The sequence below is a fragment of the Pseudoliparis swirei genome, chromosome 22, assembly GCF_029220125.1.
Source record: "Pseudoliparis swirei isolate HS2019 ecotype Mariana Trench chromosome 22, NWPU_hadal_v1, whole genome shotgun sequence".
In the NCBI taxonomy this organism is placed as follows: domain Eukaryota; kingdom Metazoa; phylum Chordata; class Actinopteri; order Perciformes; family Liparidae; genus Pseudoliparis; species Pseudoliparis swirei.
Genome location: NC_079409.1, coordinates 16,431,770 through 16,452,371, shown reverse-complemented (window position 1 = coordinate 16,452,371; position 20,602 = coordinate 16,431,770). Strand labels below are relative to the sequence as shown.

The 20,602-nt window shown below is 40.7% G+C and overlaps 1 protein-coding gene across 2 annotated transcripts in view; it reads right to left on the bottom strand.

Moving 5' to 3' along the window:
* Window positions 1-20,602, bottom strand: part of cdkal1 (CDK5 regulatory subunit associated protein 1-like 1) — a 230,079-nt gene that overhangs the window by 121,469 nt on the left and 88,008 nt on the right. For both annotated transcript variants that reach the window (XR_008835463.1, XM_056444982.1), the window contains exon 8: window positions 17,430-17,533. Coding sequence is in view for 1 of the 2 variants with exons in the window: in XM_056444982.1 (XP_056300957.1) it covers window positions 17,430-17,533 (104 nt within the window). In the remaining variant the exon portion in view is untranslated. The remainder of the gene's footprint in view (window positions 1-17,429; window positions 17,534-20,602) is intronic.

Sequence of the window (20,602 nt, the reverse complement as noted above, 5' to 3'; positions counted from 1 at the left end):
CAAAGGAACAGATACAGGCCATGTGCAGGGATACTGATCCCAATCTGCCCAGCCTTCCTCTTCCCCCTGTGTTGGTCCCAGTGCACCCAGCAACAACTCTGACATACAAACTGTGGGGACACATGCTCAACCCACATCAGGCCAAATTGCAGGTCAGTCGTAAAGAACTGATTGTTGTCAGTCGCATAACTCTTGGATTAAGACCTGCACAATACTTGAGTTATCCCAGATCTGGCCAAACTAAATACACAAGACTGTAGTGGTTCAGGTCAATCATTGATAAGTTACAGCATACACACTCACACTCCGCTCGGCAAAATCAAGATGTTTGCTGTCCTGGCTCCTCATTGGTGGAACGAGCTCCCCACTGACATCAGGGCAGCAGAAGGTCTCTACATCTTCCACCGGAAACTAAAAACACATCTTTTCCGACTATATCTTAAATAAAATCAGATTAGCACTTCAGTGGCTCTTACCTATGGTACTTTCGTATTTTTACTTTCTTGAAGAAATGTTATTTTCTGGATTCTTGTTGTTCTGAGTTTGTACTCATGGTTGTTGCACTTATTGTCAGTCGCTTTGGATGAAAGCGTCTGCTAAATGACATTTAATGTAATGTAATATATATACAGGACTGTCTCAGAAAATTAGAATATTGTGATAAAGTTCTTTATTTTCTGTAATGCAATTAAAAAAACAAAAATGTCATGCATTCTGGATTCATTACAAATCAACTGAAATATTGCAAGCCTTTTATTCTTTTAATATTGCTGATTATGGCTTACAGCTTAAGAAAACTCTAAAATCCTATCTCATAAAATTTGAATATTTCCTCAGACCAAGTTAAAAAAAGATTTATAACAGCAAAACAAAATCAAACATTTGAAAATGTGTTTCCAGGTGTTTCGAGTTAATTAGACAATTCAAGTGATTTGTTTAATACCCTACTAGTATACTTTTTCATGATATTCTAATATTTAGAGATAGGATATTTGAGTTTTCTTAAGCTGTAAGCCATAATCAGCAATATTAAAAGAATAAAAGGCTTGCAATATTTCAGTTGATTTGTAATGAATCCAGAATGCATGACATTTTTGTTTTTTTAATTGCATTACAGAAAATAAAGAACTTTATCACAATATTCTAATTTTCTGAGACAGTCCTGTATATACGCGTGGGCACCCTGTTCAGTAATAAATTGAGCTACATGATAATTCTACCAATAGAGAGCAGAGATATAGATATACAGTACAGATCTTTAACAAAGAGATAGAGGGAAGAAAAACAAGTTGAAAAAAGGAGTGAACTGCAAGAGAGCGAAAGTGCAGAGTGCTTATAAAAAGCCGTCGACACTGGTTGATTTACGTCAGCTAAATCACAAGAGGTGGAACGTACGCCACTCCCAGGTACCTGAACACACCATCATCCTGCCACACACATCCTCCATGACCACGTCAGTTCCTTAAAGTACCTTACGGTGCCGTACAGATATGTGTGCTCATTAATAATGAGCTTCACTGAGTGACAGACAACAATATCCTCCTCCCCTCGGTCTCCCTCTCCTGAAGAGGAATGCAGCTCTGCACAAGAAGCTGTATATCAGACGGATCTCACGTGACAGTTAAAGCTACTACTGCAAAAGTGAAAAGCTGAAGAGCAACGTAATGCACTCGGAAAAGGTGGAGCTGCTGGTCAATGCGAGTTCTGCCCCGAACACACACACACACACGCACACACCAAGAAACACACACAGGCAATGTGGGTCGGAGGGAATCAGGCACAGGGTTTTCTGCAAAGTGACAGATGTGGCGACAAACATCCAGTCAGGCAGAAGCGCTCAACGGCTTCTTCAGCTGAAGACCGGGGTGACATTCACTGGGGCTATAGAGAGAAACGTGTCAGCGGATTCTCACTCACACCTCTCCTTGCCCCCCCCCCCCCCTCCACACACACACACACACTTTAATTCAAATCGGTATTCCGACACGTATTTCGCTTTCAACAAATACTGTGCCTCCTGTGATTTGAAAATTGCAGGAGGCCATATGGCAATTTAGATTAGTTTAGGCAACTTTTGATTAATTGTGCAGCCCTATTTCCTACATCTACTTATATTGTTCATATAAGCAAACTTAGTTTTGATTTTCTTTCTTCGCTCTGTTAATAAAGTTTCAACTGAAAACTGTCAAATTCTTGTAAGAAACAAACTACAAAACCGGGTCTCTTTGGTGAAGACATGTTACGGTAAACAATATTTGTGAATCTGTATTTTTTGCTGCCCCGATATTTGATGAGATGAGGAAAATAGTCACAGAGAGAACTGATTTACCGATTGGAACTTTTAATTCTAACAGTTCTAACAGCTCAGGCCTGGTAAAACATTTTTTGTTTCTCTTTCCCATCAAAGGAAAAGTAGCATATGTAGTCACCCTCCACCTGCTTGGTGTGGTTAACAACGCCAGCTGCCCACCCACTTACTGAATTTACATATTGTGCGTGAGCATGCCATCTGATAACACTGCAGACAAAATAAACACACTGAGTAGGCACGGCCTCATTATTTTGATAGCATATTGGATGGAGATCATATTGTAATGTAACATTTAAATATCACAGGTCTTCAGAAACAAACTCTAAAATCAAAACTTTTAGTATAGTTTGAAAAAAAAGTGCAGCTTGAAGAGGTATAAATGAATGTAGCTTCCAACTAAAACATGCCTTTTATCAGATTGTAAGTTTTTCAATGAAAATGTTTTCTTCCTTGTTCACATCATGTAGTGCAAAAACAACACATTGATGAACAGTGTCCAGTTACAATATTCCCACACAGTAGTCAATTTCACAAGTTGGACTTGGAGGCAGACGATATCAAATGAAAGGCGTGCTGCTGCCTCCAATAGTCTTGCTACTAGTATTGTTGACTTGCCATCACACTGTCACGTTGCCTAATGAATATGTTCAAAACGTAATGAATAAATAGCACATCAAATTCATGAATTGTATTTTTAATGCCATGTCCACAAGGAAAATTAATTTGCATGCTCTTTCAAAACGGAAAACATTCTTGCACTAACACTTATTATCATCTCTACACACGTGCAAACACATGAACAAATTCAATTAAATATGCATTTCAAAGTGCACTGCTATCTCGTTGTGTTCGAGATGAATTATTGTTTTTAGACTGTTAAGGAACACAACAAAGGTTGTTTGTCATGGGGCAATGTCAAGTAGGACCTGGAGCACACAGTGAGTTAAACAGTTAGAGGGAACATTGACTCGAGGACAGCAGTTTCCCGCATTTGCAAACTATTTCTCTGAGCAAATATCCGTCCGTTAGTGAGCGTATGTGTTTGTGTGTGTTTGTGCGTGTGCATCAGCTGTCCCCCCTGTAGCCATGCATGTCAACCAACACCAGGGACTCGTGGCTGTGGCCACGGGTGGTCCACTATGTGAGAACTGGTTCCTGCAGGGGGTGTGAAGAGACCCCCTGATGGTATCAAAATATATACCACAGGGGGACAACCACACAAACACAAAAAGCTGGCACGCACAAACGGCGCACAGTTCTGTAATTTAGAATTAGACGACGTGGGTGTCTTTTTCTAGATGTACAGTCTGACGTCTCGTCTGTTGGTTTTCAAGACAACATTGATGAGGGTGATTGAACAGGGGGCCTTTGTAGGGGCGGAAATAGAAAGAAAAGAGGAACTATTGTCAGGTTCTTACTCCAATTCACAGTGTGCTGAATTTTTCACACATGTCTTCAGTTCAAATCAGGAATTCGGAAACATGTTCCAGTCTTCTGTCTGTAGGAGGATATCAAAACGTGTTTACTGACAACCACCAGTCGGTGGGAATAATTTTGTAGAAAAGGAGGCTAGTTATTTTGCTCTGGAGTGAAAGAAGCACCCTGCTGTGCCGCTACCGTTATTAACACCATGTCCCCATCAGTGGAGGACACCGGCTTTGACACGAGTGTTGGGTGAGCCGATCACAGGTTGACGGCAGTGAAGGTGTTAATGCACCCAAGAAGCATTGAGGCCGAACTGAGATCAGATCGCTGTTTTTCTTCAAGTCAGGAAATAGAATTTATGAATGTTTTTCCAGCGCTTGAAGATCCAATCATCACTGGAGCATGTATTATGCAAGAGAGACAGTAAAAACTAATGCAAAGGTCAAAGTTGTCATATTGGCATTTAAGGTGTGTTGCTTGATTCTTGATGTCAACTTATGCGTTGTATAACATGTAAAAACATATTTCACCTTCAATGTTGCCAGTAGCTGTTGAGCGACGCAGTAAATAAAATTACTTTAGGCTTTTTATAAAATGTTTTGCAAAAGGCAAAGATGTATATGGTTATTTAAATATATGTTCACGAAAGATCACATGTGGAGATCATAGACTGTATAAAGAATGCTAGGATTGGGTATAAAACTCAAAGTGGGCGTGTCTGGTCGTGACAACACAGCCTTACCCTCCACTAATCCACCAATGGGCAACGAGGTGGACTGGCAGGCGGTGGGTGGTTCTGGGACCAGAGGTTGCCGCTTGGTGGGAATGAGTTCAAATGACAGGTGACTGACATACTAGAGCTCTCCACTTGTGATCGGATAGCTTAAACGCATCTTAATGTCTGAACAGGGCCACGATCTCTGTTATTTGTAATGTGTTACAATGTGTTTGGTTCACCAGCTCTTTAGCGCGTTGAAGTTCGGTGCTCAGATTTGCCACGGTTACCATCCCAACGTAAAACAACTCAATGCCAAATGATTTCCACCCCACATGGCTTTTAAAACGATTATATTTGTGTTGTTTGACTCGTCCCGCAGGCAACTCTAAATAATTAGGTTAATATAATTAATTAATTAGTGTACAAATATTGATATATATATATTGTAGAGCCTGAAGCCTTGAATAGTGAGACTGGCACACATATCGCATGTAAAAGCACTGAAACAGCTGAAATCATGGGTTATTCTACATATCATGAGAAGGTATGCGTCTTGAGGAATTAACTGCGGTAAGACATGTCGTGAGCCTAAAAGTAGGTAATAGAGGCTCAACACCAGAAAGCAAAATAAGTGATTAGAAAAAAGGTACAGTGGACAGAGCAGTTAGACACAGACATTGAAGAAAGGAAGAGAAGTAATGTGAGGAAAGTTTGTCAAAGACGAAAAGGTGATGAAGTTAAAGAGATGTACACCGGGTGAGGAAAATGCAACTAAAATATAAAGATTAGAGAAAATGTGGGAGATGGAATTGATTAAAATTGAGAGAAGATAAAAGTAAAGGAAGGCATGATGACAGAGGTAGAGAGAGCCGAGTGGAGGGGAAGAGCGAAAGATAAAACCATCGTGGAGAATGGAGTGATGGTTTGCATTCAGGCCAGAAAACAGACAAACGATGAGCAGAAGTGGGGCAGTTGCATAATGTTTTAGATTGAGGAGGGCCACGTATTCCCTATATCTCTGTCCTTTTGAAAAGCAAGTGGTAAAAGCATGCTCCATAGAGCTTTAAAAAAAAGAACAGGCTGCATATTGGGACTCAATCAAAATGTATTTCAACAATGCCGTTTGCTTCTCATCCTTCAGTCTCACTGGTCAGGCTTTCATTAGTCTCCCTCATTTGATTCCTCTCTCTCTTTCACAGGTAATGAGTAGTGGTGATCAAACATTGATGTGAGGTTCAAGTTAATTACAGGTAGAATAACCAATTAATGGGGATGTGTGTGTTAAGTAGTTGTCTGTGTGGTAAACGATAGGAAGCGAGTACTTTAAAAAAACACACAAAACAGCGAGATTGTGTTCGGATTGTACAGCCCCCTGATGCAAATTAGTCATTTGTGATTTGGGGCTATACAAAATAAACAACATTTTATTTAATTAGTTCACGCTTTGCTAGTATGCCAGACGAGTATAGGTATCACAATTACATGAACTGTCTTTGAAACAAATGTATACATATGATTATAAATGTTTAAATGTGTCTGTTGACAGCACACAGGGACTCTTCACTGAGGGAAGCGGTTCTGGAAAACATGTTACAACCTTGTTCCTTTTGTGAAAGAGGTATAATGTGAACTAAGAGTAGATATAGATTCAGTCTGCCTCAGGTTTGATGGAAACATCTGACCCATCAACAACAACCTTTAAGAGTCTTGCACGACTCACTTCATAGGCCTGTTTTGAGTCACCCGCGCTAATCAGCGTCGTTGCCGGATGCAGTCGGCAATGGGTTTCAACAACAAAGTGACGGACGCGACCTGCCCGCCACCAAACAGTGGACAAACAAAGTTGGTGACTGGCCAGATATTCTCTTAGAAGCTGGTGGAGACCAAAAACAGAGCAAAAAAAGAGGGTCAATATTGGATAGGCAGGCCTCTGTCAATCTGACAAATGTGCTATGAGACACATACTGGATGGAAAGAAGAGACAAGAGCATTTTGTTGTGGATGTGTATATTGCCATGAGAAACACACTCAGAAAGTCATCACACGTTGGGACTGTAAGCCACCGAATATCCTACTTTTATCATCTACCTCTTGCCGATCGCAATCAGTCTTTGCGGAAATCCACAGTACACAAAATATGCCACATGGCAGAAACTTTAATCCCGCAGGTATCTAAAGGGCATTTGTTTTGTGACGCTGCCAAAAAGCTGAAAGGGTTCAAACAAGGGACTGTGTAGATTACATGTCCCAATTAATCTCTCCTCGTCCCGCCTCCTAAACTCCAAGTCTACACTTACTTCAAAGTAGACAAACTTGAAGACTTGAGCCACTTTAGTAGCTCTTCCTTTTTTTGCTTCACACTGTGTGTGTGAGAGAGAGAGAGAGAGAGAGAGTATCCTGACTCATTGGGGTTTATGATAACAAGTGAGTTACTGGTTATGAACCAGTCAGAGCGGAGACCAAAGGCTTCCTTTGTGTTCCTTGTGATATGAAAAACAAAACAAACCCTTAACTGAAATACCTTTGTAGCTCAGAAAAGTAACTCAAAGGAAATACGTCCTAATGCAAGGACTTTGCATGTCAATATCCTTGTTTTTAAAGAAGTACAACACTTTTAAATGTTAAACGCAATCAAAGAAACAGTGGAGAAAGGTAGGATGGCAGGAGGAATAAAAACAGATACAAGTAAGTTGTAGAGAGGAAAATAATAATCTGGGAAGGAAAAATAGGAAGAAACTCAGTATATACAGAAGATAATCAGGTGCTTAATATATACAGCAAAGTGATACACTCTGTATCCCTGACTTGAGCCAAACATCATTATGTCCATTTTTCCACTGAATAGAATGTAACATTGAAAAAAACAATATAAAAAACACATCCGACATGTGTTTTTTTATTTTGTATTTATTAACTGGGTCAGGGATTGAAATGGGGACCTCACAAACCATTGAGGAAGTTGTTTCTTTGAGGGGAAGTAACTACAAATATTGACTTTTTTAGCAACAACAAAAAAAGCAAAGAGTATGACATTTATGTTGTATCTTTCGTGAATGACATAGACTAACACGGAGTAAGTTGGTATGCAAGCAACAGAGCAGTAGTGTGCTCAACAGCCAGGGAAAGGGAACACGCATTCACAGTGGCGTTTGGAGAGGAAGAACTCAAAGCCAAATGTGAGTCAGAGGACTTACAGCAGTTAAACATTTTAACAGGCACAAGCCTGCTCTTGGTGTGTGTGTGTGTGTGTGTCTCTCTATTCAGACAACAAGGCCAGTGAGCTGAGCACATGGTCTGGGTGTGAATCCAAGTGTCCTACTGCCACCTATTGACTGAAGATGGAGCTGCTCTCCCCTCCCCCACACAGGCAGCAGGAAAATACACACACACACTATAAGACATGGCCTTTATGAGAGAGAGAAAAAAAACACAAAAAGGGTCAGAAGAAGTAAATATATAGTGAAAGAGACATGATAAAAAGGAAACAATATATTGGAGAAGAAGTGATTTTAAAACCCTTCTTTCTTTTAGCACCCAAAAAAACACTTTTAAAACTCAGTAATTCATCTTTGGTCCACATTTTAATTCTCATTTCATAAATCTTCGTGCTCATCATTTCACATAATGCATTTGTTGCCTTTGCTTAACTTCACTTTACTACGGTGCTCTGAAAGCATCTAAAGCACTCTTTGTGTACAGTGATGCCTCACACAACAACATTAATGTTTTATGAATGTTAGTAGAACCATTCTACCGTTTATTTCACATAGAGTAATTATTCAGTATATATTTGATGTGGCTCCCCTAAACTGTGTTTAGAGTTGTATATTTATTATGGGGCCATTACATATACAGCAGTAAAGAGTAAAGGGTTGTAAAATGGTGCATTAAACAGCGGCACGATGGTCAAGAGTACAGATGTTAGTTCATAGAGTCATAAACAGCATTCAAAATATGTATACAGCTCAATATATGCTATACATCAAGCAGTATAACAAAATATGGAACATTTAGTATCACTAAGATATATTGAGCAATAGAGGGTAAATACTATAGTAAAAAGGATGGCGTTTATCAAAGGCTTTAACATATTATGATATTGTGGAGAGGTGTGGACACAAGTTAACAGAGGACAGAGCAGATGGTGTCTGCTGGACTTACACAATCTCTCTCTCACTCACACACACACACACACTAGTGACATAATAGCAGCATGCCAGGTGTGCAGTTGGTGGCCTGCAGTTTGGCATTGACCGAGTTGTGAGTGTGTGTTGGTGTGTATCCCGTGCTCCCTTTGTGTGAAATGGGGCCCCCTATTCACTAGTCGCTGCTGCCAGCTTGGCACTAAATCACAGGACAAGATGCTACACGCGCAGAAACACACACACACGCACACGTATGCACACACACACGCACACCACCTTGTGTTGCCTTTTTGTCCAGCCCATGGAGTAAATGAAAAGAGGTCAAACAAGAAGACAGAAGAGCAAGGGAAAGATGACGACAGTTTATTTGAACTTTTAGAGAAAGAAAGACAACAAAAAGATATTTAATATGGTACAAGATCGGGCGCAAGTAAAATAGAAATAACCGGTCTCTCGTCCCACCAGTCAGCGGATTTTAGTGAAAACTTGCGCACACACACGCGCGTGACAAAAGACAACAAAGACACACACAAACTGCATCAGTCCGCTTGTTTTTATGTTGATGTTCTCTTTTAATGTTGTTTCTATCTGCTTTTATATTTTATTCTGTATTATTTGATTGTAAGGTGACCTTGGGTGACTTGAAAGGCGCATCCAAATGAAATGTATTATTATTATTAGAGATGCACCGATCAGGTTTTTTGGTGCCGATCACCGATCACTGAAATCAGTATCTGCCGATCACCGATAATACCGATCACCGATCACCGTGTCGATTGAAGCATTCTATTTATTGTGTAGCATTATTGCCTAGGACTATGAGGAAATACATATATAAAGCAACTCAAACATTAAAGAAATTACAGATTTCTTGAAACATTTCGGACTTTTACTTTGAAAAATGTCCGAATTGATACATAAAAATTGTTTGATTGCTATTGTAGGGGATTTCAGATATGTATGGAACACATCTGCATTATTCATTTCCTGGAACTCTTGGGGAAATCTATATACAGGACTTTTTTTAACATACAAAAGTCAGACTTATTTTTATAAAGTCTTCCTTGGTACAGTAAAAATGTTTTAATGTTAGCATAATTTAAGCTAAATCTCAGAAACGATCTATAAAGATACAAAATCAGTTCATTGTTGACTTTTATATGTAATAGTGTTTGATTTGTCGACATCTTATTTTGATAAACGGATGTTGTTTCACGTGGTTCTTTCCGCTAACTTTGCAAAACCGGATGTTGTCACTTAAATCCTTCCGCTAACTTTATCAAAACCCTCGCGCGCTCCCGATCGAATGTGTTTACCGTGAGCATCAGGCTCTAGGGGCTCAGACATGTGAGAGTCGGCTGAGTTGACCCAGTGATTCAACTCGGGGGACGGGGACGCCGCTCGGTGCGTGAGGATCCCCTCGTGGACCTCTCCCTCTGCGGCCCTCGCCGGGCGCATCGTCTCCGTTGCGGTGCGCGGCGATTGAAACGTCTGATAGTTGTCGCAGATGTTACGTCATCTGATCGGCCGTTTTGAGAACGCCGATCAAAACCGATAATGGGAATATCGGCCGATATGGATCGGCGCCGATCAGATCGGTGCATCCCTAATTATTATTATTATTCCTATCATGGCCATGCATAATGACGAGTGGTACGGGTGAGACTTCAGATGGGTTGTCCTAACATTGGCCGAAGAGAACGCCTGAGGAATCGGCGCGCCTGTGAGCGTGAACTTTAAATGCCTGTGTATCGTGTGAATGAGTCGCAGTTACCGAATAATCCGCTTGGTATCAAAATAGTGAATTTAGCGACACGCCCAACGAGATATTTACCCAGAGACGAGGAGGGACAGCGGGCACAAGCGGTGAGAAGCAGAGCGAGTGAGAGGTGGAGAACAGCACCGCCTGAGTGATGATGCTCAATCTCAATTGTGTCTTGAATGAGAAACATAACCATATACCGCTGGTTCTCAGTCACTCCCCTGCACCCGGCCATGGCAGCAGAACCCACGCGACGGGCCCGTTAAGGTGTGTCAACCTACAACAAGTACTGTCCGTGAGGCTGCCTGTTGATGAGCTTTACAGGGTTGAAAACAAGCCACCGAGGAAAAGTCATCGGACCGTGTTGGGAGCTTATTGGTTCTTTGGTGTAATGAAATATAACAACGCACCTTTTCCGAAGCAGACAATCTCTATCCCCTCTGTTTCACATCGAGAACAGCAGAGGAAGAACGAGCAACATAAACAACGGCTCAGTCCCAACGCCACCGAGCCAGCATGCGCAACACAAGGGCCCTGACACGCAACACCCAATGATTAGTGTTACTAATTACAGCTGCGTCTAAATGTGAAAAACACCACCTGAATTTTCACTGGGATTGTGTCATTCAATTATAAACAATAGTGTGTCAACCAATTGAGAAATGCTAGGATCACGGAGAATACATCTTAAAGAAATGTATTCACAAAGGTTCATCGTCAAAGTTTATTAATTCAATGTTGACTAGTTTCACAAGTCTTCTGTACAGACCATTTATTTGGATGTTTAACAAAAAATATGACGTGCATTGGAAGCTTCAAGCAGACTCATTTTAAGATTGGGTTGCACAAATGGAGAGAAAAATCATTTTTATGCTTTACCCACAGAGCGATGCTGAACAATTGTGTGTCATGCTCAACGATAGTCAAATTAATTAAGTCACATCACGGAAGACTTGTGTCAGTTCTTGATGCTGTGGTGGTGATGACATGTACTTGAACTCTGGTTTGTGTCTGTCTGTGTGTGCTTCTTGCGAGTGAAGATCTGTTTTGAGTTTATTGGCTACACCACAGCCAGCTTATGACTACAGTGTTGCAGGAGGCTGAACTGTGCAGAGAAGAACACATGGAGAAACTTCTCTCTGTGTGAAAGATATCCGCAACTTCCCGGCTGGGGACATTCAGAAAATCAATTTTTAGCTTCTCCGTGAGAGCTTTCCCAGAGGATAATGAATTTGACAGGGAATTCAAGCCGGTGCTTGCCAGCTCAGCTGTTTTCCACCATCTCTCTCCAATAGTTGGTGGTGGTGACTCAACAATGATCAATGTGCTCCCATCAATATTTCAGCTCTCTGCTGCTCATCTGCCTTTGTCTTTATTTCCACTCGTCTCTCAATTAATGAGACAAATTAGAGATGAGCTTCCTTTCCATCGTCTTATCTTCTTCTCACTCACTTGAGAAAGTGCACAGTTTACATCGGCACACATGCATACAGATTTACTCTGATACATTAAGTCATCTGCGGAAAGAAATACCCGCTACTGTCAACAGCTACTGACAGCCTCACATGTAGGTTGCCCCTGTACATCTTTGAAATGACATTGTACTGCGCTACTCTGAACAACTCCCCAGCTTTTCTTTTTGTGTCCCTTTTCTTTGCTGCTGTGATGATCGACTGTCCTCAAAAGGCTTTGTTTACCTTTCTGGTAATCAAATCTAAAAGGTGTCATCCAAATTCAGCCACTAAACTTTCCACACCCAACCCGGAGGAACCACTGACCCGAAGAAGACAGTTCTTGGCAACCTTTGCTCGTATGCCGGTCCATGTGTCGCGTATGTGCAGCAGCAGAGGTAAACAGGAGCTGACACCTGTCACAGATGCTGAAGCTAGCCAACAAGCTAGCCCACATAGTCTGAGGCTATCCGTCACACGTCATCGAGCTGGAAACAGAAAACTAAGCAGTGTCATTTCTGCTAATATCGTTTTTTGACACTGATGCCATCAGTCATGTGGGAATGAGGGGGAAAGCGGAAGATATCTGTGAATATTAGTGGGTACATTTGCCTTCAATGTATGATGGTGACATAAAACAGGGCTTAAAAAGATTTGCAAAAATAGTGATTATATTTCATGTACTCATATTTCGAGAAACAAATGCAACTTGTTAACACACACACTTTGCAATGAGGAGTACATTTAAATAAGAGAGCAGAGCACCAGCCGTCTACATAAAACATATGATGATACGAGATTTCACTTGTTGTAGAGCCCAAATATATCAAGCTGTGTCAAGATGTCTGAGGCGCATTATGCACACTAATGAAGTGTGTCATGTGGGAGTGATAGCAGTGTGTCTGTATCTATGGAGCGTCACATCCTGTTTTAGATGGGGACATTTCAAAAACACCCAACTGACAGTTTAAAATGACAAGGCGACAGCCACAATGGGGGTTTGAGGACCACAACACAAATAGCGTCCTCTCTCGTCCTGGCACCTCGCACTGTCTCACTCACCCCTTGACTCCTGTCACATTTCTCATTTTCAAGTCGATAACCTCAGCTTCCAGAGGTTATAGACTTTTTAAAGACGCTGCCTTGAATGTGAGAGGAGAGTACATGCAATTTACAATCAAACCAATACTACAATATTATTTTATTGGAGTATATATGTACATAAAGTGACATGATGGCCTATGAAACACAAATATAAGTGACAAATAAACTATGTACTTTTGGATTCATCTTTATTTCAAACTGAATATTTGTCAAAGCTAATTCCCAGACAGACACACACCCATGCTTAATTATAGGCCTGGTCACACACCATCACATGACCCTAGAGCAGCTTTAGGTATCATTTATTTCCGTTAACTGTCAGACTCCCAATGCCAAATTTCGTCTCTTTCTTCTGCTGAGCATGTGAGGCCTGGTGTTGCCCTAAAGGTTTAGCAGCCTGTCCACTGCAGCAGAGGGACTGTCTTGATGGGAGACAGGGTTGACTGTGATTTAAGGGCCATCAGTTCATCTAATGCACAGACAAGGGGAGCAATGTGGGAAAAGACCTACACTGAACCAGTGAAACCAAATTGCCTGTATTGCCAAATATCTGTGCTTTTAAGGGGTGTTATTTTCAAGATAACCGGAGCTAATCATACAATGTATGTTTTAAGAGATTTATTGTCGTTTGGTCCTAAAAGGGCCATGAGAAAGAGAGGCAGAAGATTACAGGAAGAAGTGAGAGATGACAGAAGGAATGAAAGGGATGAAGGTAGGAGATAATAGTAATTAGAGTAATTGACAAGAATGCTGGTGGTTGGATGGAGGTTGTTTACCTTTTATTTACCACACTCGACTAATGGAGATGATGCTCTTTCATCTGCAGAATTCATCTCAAGAATATGGTTACATATTTCTCTACTTATGGCCGTTTCAAGTAAAACTAAGGATACACACTTATGTGCCAACACACCGTCCAACCCACACTCAATCACATGTGCCTGTCACACAGACAACGATGCACATGAACCCCACTCTCGCCTCCCATACACACAACCATGTCATTTTCTATAACATCTTCAGCCTCCATTACCTGCAAACATTAACAAACCTCTCTGATGTTAAAAATTATACATTCATACATTTGAATAATTCAGATAATTTTAAAAGCTGTGCACTCACTCACTCTCTTTTTTCCAGATGGAAAGAGAGCTATTTACCTCAAATCGCATTTGAATAAATCCCATAAATCCTTTTAAAGTTCCCTTGGATAAACCAATCAAATATCCCTAATGCTGGCTGACTGGCCAATCAAAATTAGCATTTATACTTGCAGCCTTTTTTTATTCAAAAGACATCAACTAGCAAATCAAATTGCAGGGCCTATTTGTGAGGGTCAATGTGTTTGAGATAAGAAACTGGGCATTGCTGCAGTGCAATAATGTAATTCCAAACCTAACAAAGATATTTGATGGAGTAAATAGTGTGCCTCTGGTTCATAAATGTGGTAGATGATTCTATTTGTTCAACAAAAGAGGAATACATTATGTGACACACAAAATAAACATTAGATGGCCAAAGGGTTTAGATATCGAAATATTCTTTGGATGAAACCTGCTTATCACACGTCAGTTTGTGTGTGTGTCCTGTAAACACATATACATACATATATATACACATATATATATATACATATATATATGTGTATATACACTACCGTTCAAAAGTTTGGGGTCACTTAGAAATGTCTTTATTTTTCAAAGAAAAGCACTGTTTTTTCAATAAAGATAACATTAATCAAAAATACACACTATACATTGTTAATGTGGTAAATGACTATTCTAGGTGGAAATGTCTGGTTTCTAATGAAATATCTCCATAGGTGTATAGAGGCCCATTTCCATCAACTATCACTCCAGTGTTCTAATGATACATTGTGTTTGCTAATCGCCTTAGAAGACTAATATCTGATTAGAAAACCCTTGTGCAATTATGTTAGCACAGCTGAAAACAGTTATGCTGGTGATATAAGCTATAACTGGCCTTCCTTTGAGCTTGAAGTTTGAAGAACAAAATTAATACTTCAAATATTAATCATTATTTCTAACCTTGTCAATGTCTTGACTATATTTTCTATTCAATTTTCAATTCATTTGATAAATAAAAGTGAGTTTTCATGGAAGACACAAAATTGTCTGGACCCCAAACTTTTGAACGGTAGTGTATATATATATACATATGGCAGAGAACTTTCCTACAAAAAGCTTTTTGACAATTGTTCATGTTGTACATAGTTATGACCATTACATTCAAATCCTGCCACCCTCTTAAATGTTACACACTGTCCATTTAAAGGTTTAAGAAGTTAACCGTGTGTTTTTGAATACACTAGAGAGAGCAATAGGAAGATACTGAAACCTTTTCTCTCTCACTACCCATCGACATGTCGCTGTCTTGTTTCAACTGTCTGTAAATCATGACAGGCGCTAACCTCCAGCTTCCTCTTTCTCCGTTTTGAAAACAACAACTAACCGTCTCTGACATTCTAGTTTCCTGCGTTTTAACGGATTACACACAAACACACAGCCTCCATATCTGATCTCCAAACTGAAGTTTCTGGTTTGTGTTCGACATCTATGGTTAACCGATGTCACGTCTATCACCAGTCTTACATGCACATCGTGTTGAGTACGTGTTGGTTTGGTAACTAGGGTTTCATAAATGAATACGTTATTTATTCATTTATTTATTGAATATTGTCTTGGGTTGTTATGAAGGCTGGACCTGAATTTTAAGCCAAATATTTAGGTTACGAGACTGAACACAGGCACTGTTAGTCACACAACACAGGCTTGCCAAAATAACAGAATGCAGGTGTATCTTCACCTTGTTCTGTTACCCACATCTAGCATGTGTGCAAACACACACACACACACAAACGCGCGCACACTTGTGCGCACCACGGTTCAGGCAGCTGGTGAGTTTGCCCTTGACTGCCCACCCCCGGGCACCGCAGTGGCATGGATGCAGCTGTTTTAAAGAGTTCTGAATGGGATTTAGAAAGCCATGTCCTTGTCAAGGGTATATTCTAGTTTTTCATGACCAAGATATAAACTGAGTCTGTGTTCAGATATGAACACAGATAGCTATGCTTAAAAAAGTTGATCATTTGCTACAGCAGTCAAACATCGTCCAACTACTTGTGTATTGATCAAATATATAAGCATCCATACCAGGTGGAATACCTGCTATTCAGTAGCATTCTCATTAGATTTGTTCCCAAAGTGATTTGTATGTATCTGGAAGTGCACACTTGGAGGGAGTCTGAGATGGAAGAAGTTAACTGCCAATGACTGCTTTGTTTTGTACATAATGAAACAACTTGACCAGTGTGCCAATTTCTTACATCGCTGCTGTTTCCTGCCACAAAAAGGAGTTGAAACTGCTTTTCACATCTGTTACGCTCCAGCACTAGACTTCTGGGGAACACTTTAGTTGTCTTATTGGAAACTGTATGCACACTGCTGTTGTGCTTTTGGACTCAAAGGCTGCAGCAGAATCAGTAAAAACACAGTGGCCACAAGTCATATAAATCATGACTGCGTAACTGTGTCAGTTGTGTGTTCTTGTGTCAGCCTGAATCTCTGGACAACTGGATCCAGTGTCCTGCTGCCTCAAAGCGTTGCCTTCAGATGTTCAGAACATCAAACTTACAACACAGGTGGCAGATTTGTTTCTGTTGCATCTGCAGTTAAAAAGGCTTTTCATCAGCCCTCAGTGGTTTTAGAAGTGGGAGATCCCAAAAGCAGAAGTACAGGGATGAGGTCTTGTTTACTGACACAGAACAAACACGTTGCACATTTGATAAAGCTCTTCCAACAGGCTCATGTTCAAATTGCAAAGTCATAAAGACCCGAAACGTTCCATTGGACATAAATTAAGAGGTTTCGAATCCAGTGGAGAGAAAAGGAGGAACGGTGATGTGAGTGGGATCCCTATGTAGTCCCTATGTATGTATTAGTTACAGTGCATGCTTATACAGATGTAGCACACACATTCTAGATTTAACACAAGACAACTCACTTTTTTAATTCTAAAAACTTTTTTTTTAAGTCAAAGATGGATAATATGCTAGATATAATAAAAGCTGTGGAAGTGAGATGTGTCTGATTAATGTGTTGACTTGACCTTGACTGACCCGCCCGGGGCATGGCCTGCTGTGCGATTAGGGATTCTACCTTTCAGGAACAGATGCCAGGGCACAACAGCTGTTCATCTGGCATCATTTCTCCAAGATCATAGTCATCCTTTATCAACACCTTGAATTGTCCAATAGCAGCACTTCCCGTTCCACAGCTAAATTCATATGTACAGTATATATATGTATATATATCTATATATATATAAATAATCAGTATATTCTGACATTGACCCCAATTGTCATTTAAGTATCTTTTTTGAAAGAAGACTTTGAAAGGAACCTGCTTATTAACAGATACCCACAATTCAAACTCATGCTGTGACTGTGCGTGTGTCTGTGAGTGGGCATGTGTGAGGAAGGTAATGTACTCACCCTGGAAAGACTGCCTGGCTCTTTCCACTAGCTCCTCGATGGGATAGCTGGCGAGGTCTCCTCTGGCATGCTTCGTCTTGCAGTAGGTACATGCATTCAGACACCTAGACGCACAGGAACAGACACACTGAGCGATGATGGATGCAGAGAGCAGTATTCTATACACAAATATGAAACCGCTTGTATTATTTGTTGAATGCCAAGGCATTCAAACAAGCTAATATTTCACAAAGAAATGTGAAAATGTGGCTTCAAGCTGATGCAATAACCGGCAAGCTGGAAAGCCAATTCAACATTATTCATAGTTTATATCATAACTGCTTGTACTACATGTGTCTTGCAATTAACTAAACACGTTATTTATTTGTTTTTGATGTTTGGTTTGTTTATTTTAATAAAACTATACATTCTAACTAATTTACAATATAATGAAAATAGGAGGGATTGAGGACAACATGGTGAGTACAGAAATAGATAGAACAAACTAGTTAATGTTTTAATAAAATCTATTCGTGCACTCTTTCCCAATAGAGCTGACGCTGGAGAAGAAAGCAGGGAGTCAAAATCGTCCTTTCTCTCCTAAACTGTTTATAAGGACTCCAGCTAGCTCCAAAATAACCGCGGACAGCTGTCTTTTCGACCGAGGCAAGCAATGGATGGATTAGACTCAATACACTGTTTTGTTTTACAGAAAGTAGAGACGCTTAATTCAAATTGACCGTGAAAGGGAGGGAGTACAACTATGAAGCAGAAAATATAGGACAGAACCGAAAAATGGAGAAACACTGGCTCCCACCAGATCTAGTAGCACGGCATGGTATGAACTCTAGGGGAGTCTTTGTTCAGAATGAAGGCGGCTTTTATTCAAGAGTTGTCAGTAAATCACGACTCAAAAGAATAAGTGGGGCCACTGTTAAGACTTTTTGTATTTACCCCATTAGAGTTTTATTTCTGCCCTCCAATTTGTCATACTGGGTTAAAAATATACACTGTTGTTACCACAGTGGTTTATTTTCACTTACTAGTTCACTGTTGGCTCATATTTCTGGCAACAACTCTGGATTGTTGCAGGAAAATGCTGTTGGGTGAACACGAGTTAAACTCTATACTTATTTAGTTAAATGGAAAAACATCATATCCATACAGCATACACTATTTCTCTCAGTTAATATATTTATTAAGGAGCTATTGACACGGCAGTTTAACCAGCTGAACTTGTGTGTTTGGTTTTCTTTGTATGCATGGATCACTTGGGTTGTTACCGACATCTGGTGAAAATGTCAAGTCAATAAATATCTCCTCGAGAAATATATTCACTGAGAGAAATTGTGACGTGTTCAATACTTATCCTACCCACTATATTTAGCTTCATATACATATATATATATATATATATATGTGTGTATATTATGTTTCATCCCTTTCTCATGTGTATTCATTCATGTATGGTGTAAAATAGTAGGAGGTAATGGAGCAAGGCCTTCTGAGTGTACACGATCATACTAACCGCACTGTGACTAATGTTGGAGCACAGTCCAACTCCTCAAAGAACACAACATAACCATATTTCTACACAGCTGCAGTAATGCAAGCTTTTGACAGAGAATCAAGATCAAAAGCTCAAATTTCTCGTTACTAAAAGTGTAACAATGTTCAAATTGGTTCGGTGTGAAATGTATTCACTCCAGTGCTATGACTAAAATGTCTTGCTAATGATTAACAACCAGAATGCTGTGATGTAAGGCAGCTAGTATGAGACTGTGAAATTGGACAGTTGTAGATAACAAGTGTGACGCCTGTATCTGTCCGTGACAGACTCATGGAGAAACATTACGGATTCCCCAGAAGTTCAGCACAAACAGGCAGCAGCATTGAATAAAAGGTAATGAAGCTCTGGGAAGAAAACCTCACAAAAACGTGACGACCAACCAGCCAGACGTGCCGGACCTCATGCCACCGAAAGAGGAGTCGTCTGCCCAACGAGGAGAGGGAGGCCGGGATGGGAGTTAAACGAAGTCGGACCTGAGGCGCTCGGGCCACACTGTCCGCTCCGAGCTCACGTCCGGTCGCAGGAGGATTCAAGCTAACCCGGCAACGGGAGGTTGCCGACTGTCGTGCCCACGTCAAACCTGGCTCTGTTGCACAGCAGGCCGGAGCACAGGACTCCGCTGGGCCGAGAGGAGGCAGACGCTGGGTTTACATCAATGATGCTTGGTGCTCAAACAAACTGAATTGTTTATGTTAGGATGTCAGATTTCTCTTCTGGTTTTGTCCAGTCATGTTTGTCTTATGTAGCAAATGGGCTACAATTGCATCTTGTTTTGCAACCCTGTGCTGATGACGTAATATATTGTTCTTGAATCAAAAATGTATTTCTCAGGGGAAAGGTTACTGTAAAGACTACTCTTCTCCTCTCGGTTCACAATCAGATACTTGCTCACATCACGCACACACACACACACCAGCTCGATGCTCAGTCTTACTACTCTACTGTTAGCTACCGAGTAGATCAATTACCAGAAACACAACAAAGCAGCAACACAAAAAGGTCAAAGGAACACTCTTTAAAAATAAAAATAAACCTAAAATGTGTTCATAATAATTTTGAGAAACAACCCGAAGCATTTGTACACGTCACCAAGGGAGAAAAAAAGCGAAACCTAACTTAGAATAGAGATATAGAGCTATCTCTCCATCTGTCCATCCATCTCGTCCTCTCAGGGTATTGCTTATCGGAGTTGAGGGCACGAAAGATGGCAGCTAGGTCAGAGGACCTAGCTGTGGAGAAAACAAAGACAGATGGGGCCCCGCATGTGCACGCAAACACACACACACACACACACACACACACACACACATACACACCACCAGGGGGTCCATCCATCTTAACGTGATCAGGCCTAGCTGAGTGGATCACACCAACATTAATCTCAAGAGACAGTCAGTGGCCTGCTTGTGTGTGTGTGTGTGTGTGTGTTAGGGGGGGGGGGGTACCATCAATTATGTGCATGTGTGTTCATGTGCCTGTGTGAGTGTGCTGCTGCTGCTGCTGAGCATTTGTCCAGAATCACAACAACGCATTAGCAGTTGGGGCCGCACCATCAGCCTCAACAGACAACTAGTCAGCACCCTTTGACTGACAGTTACTGAAACGCTGAACTTTGTGTGTTCCT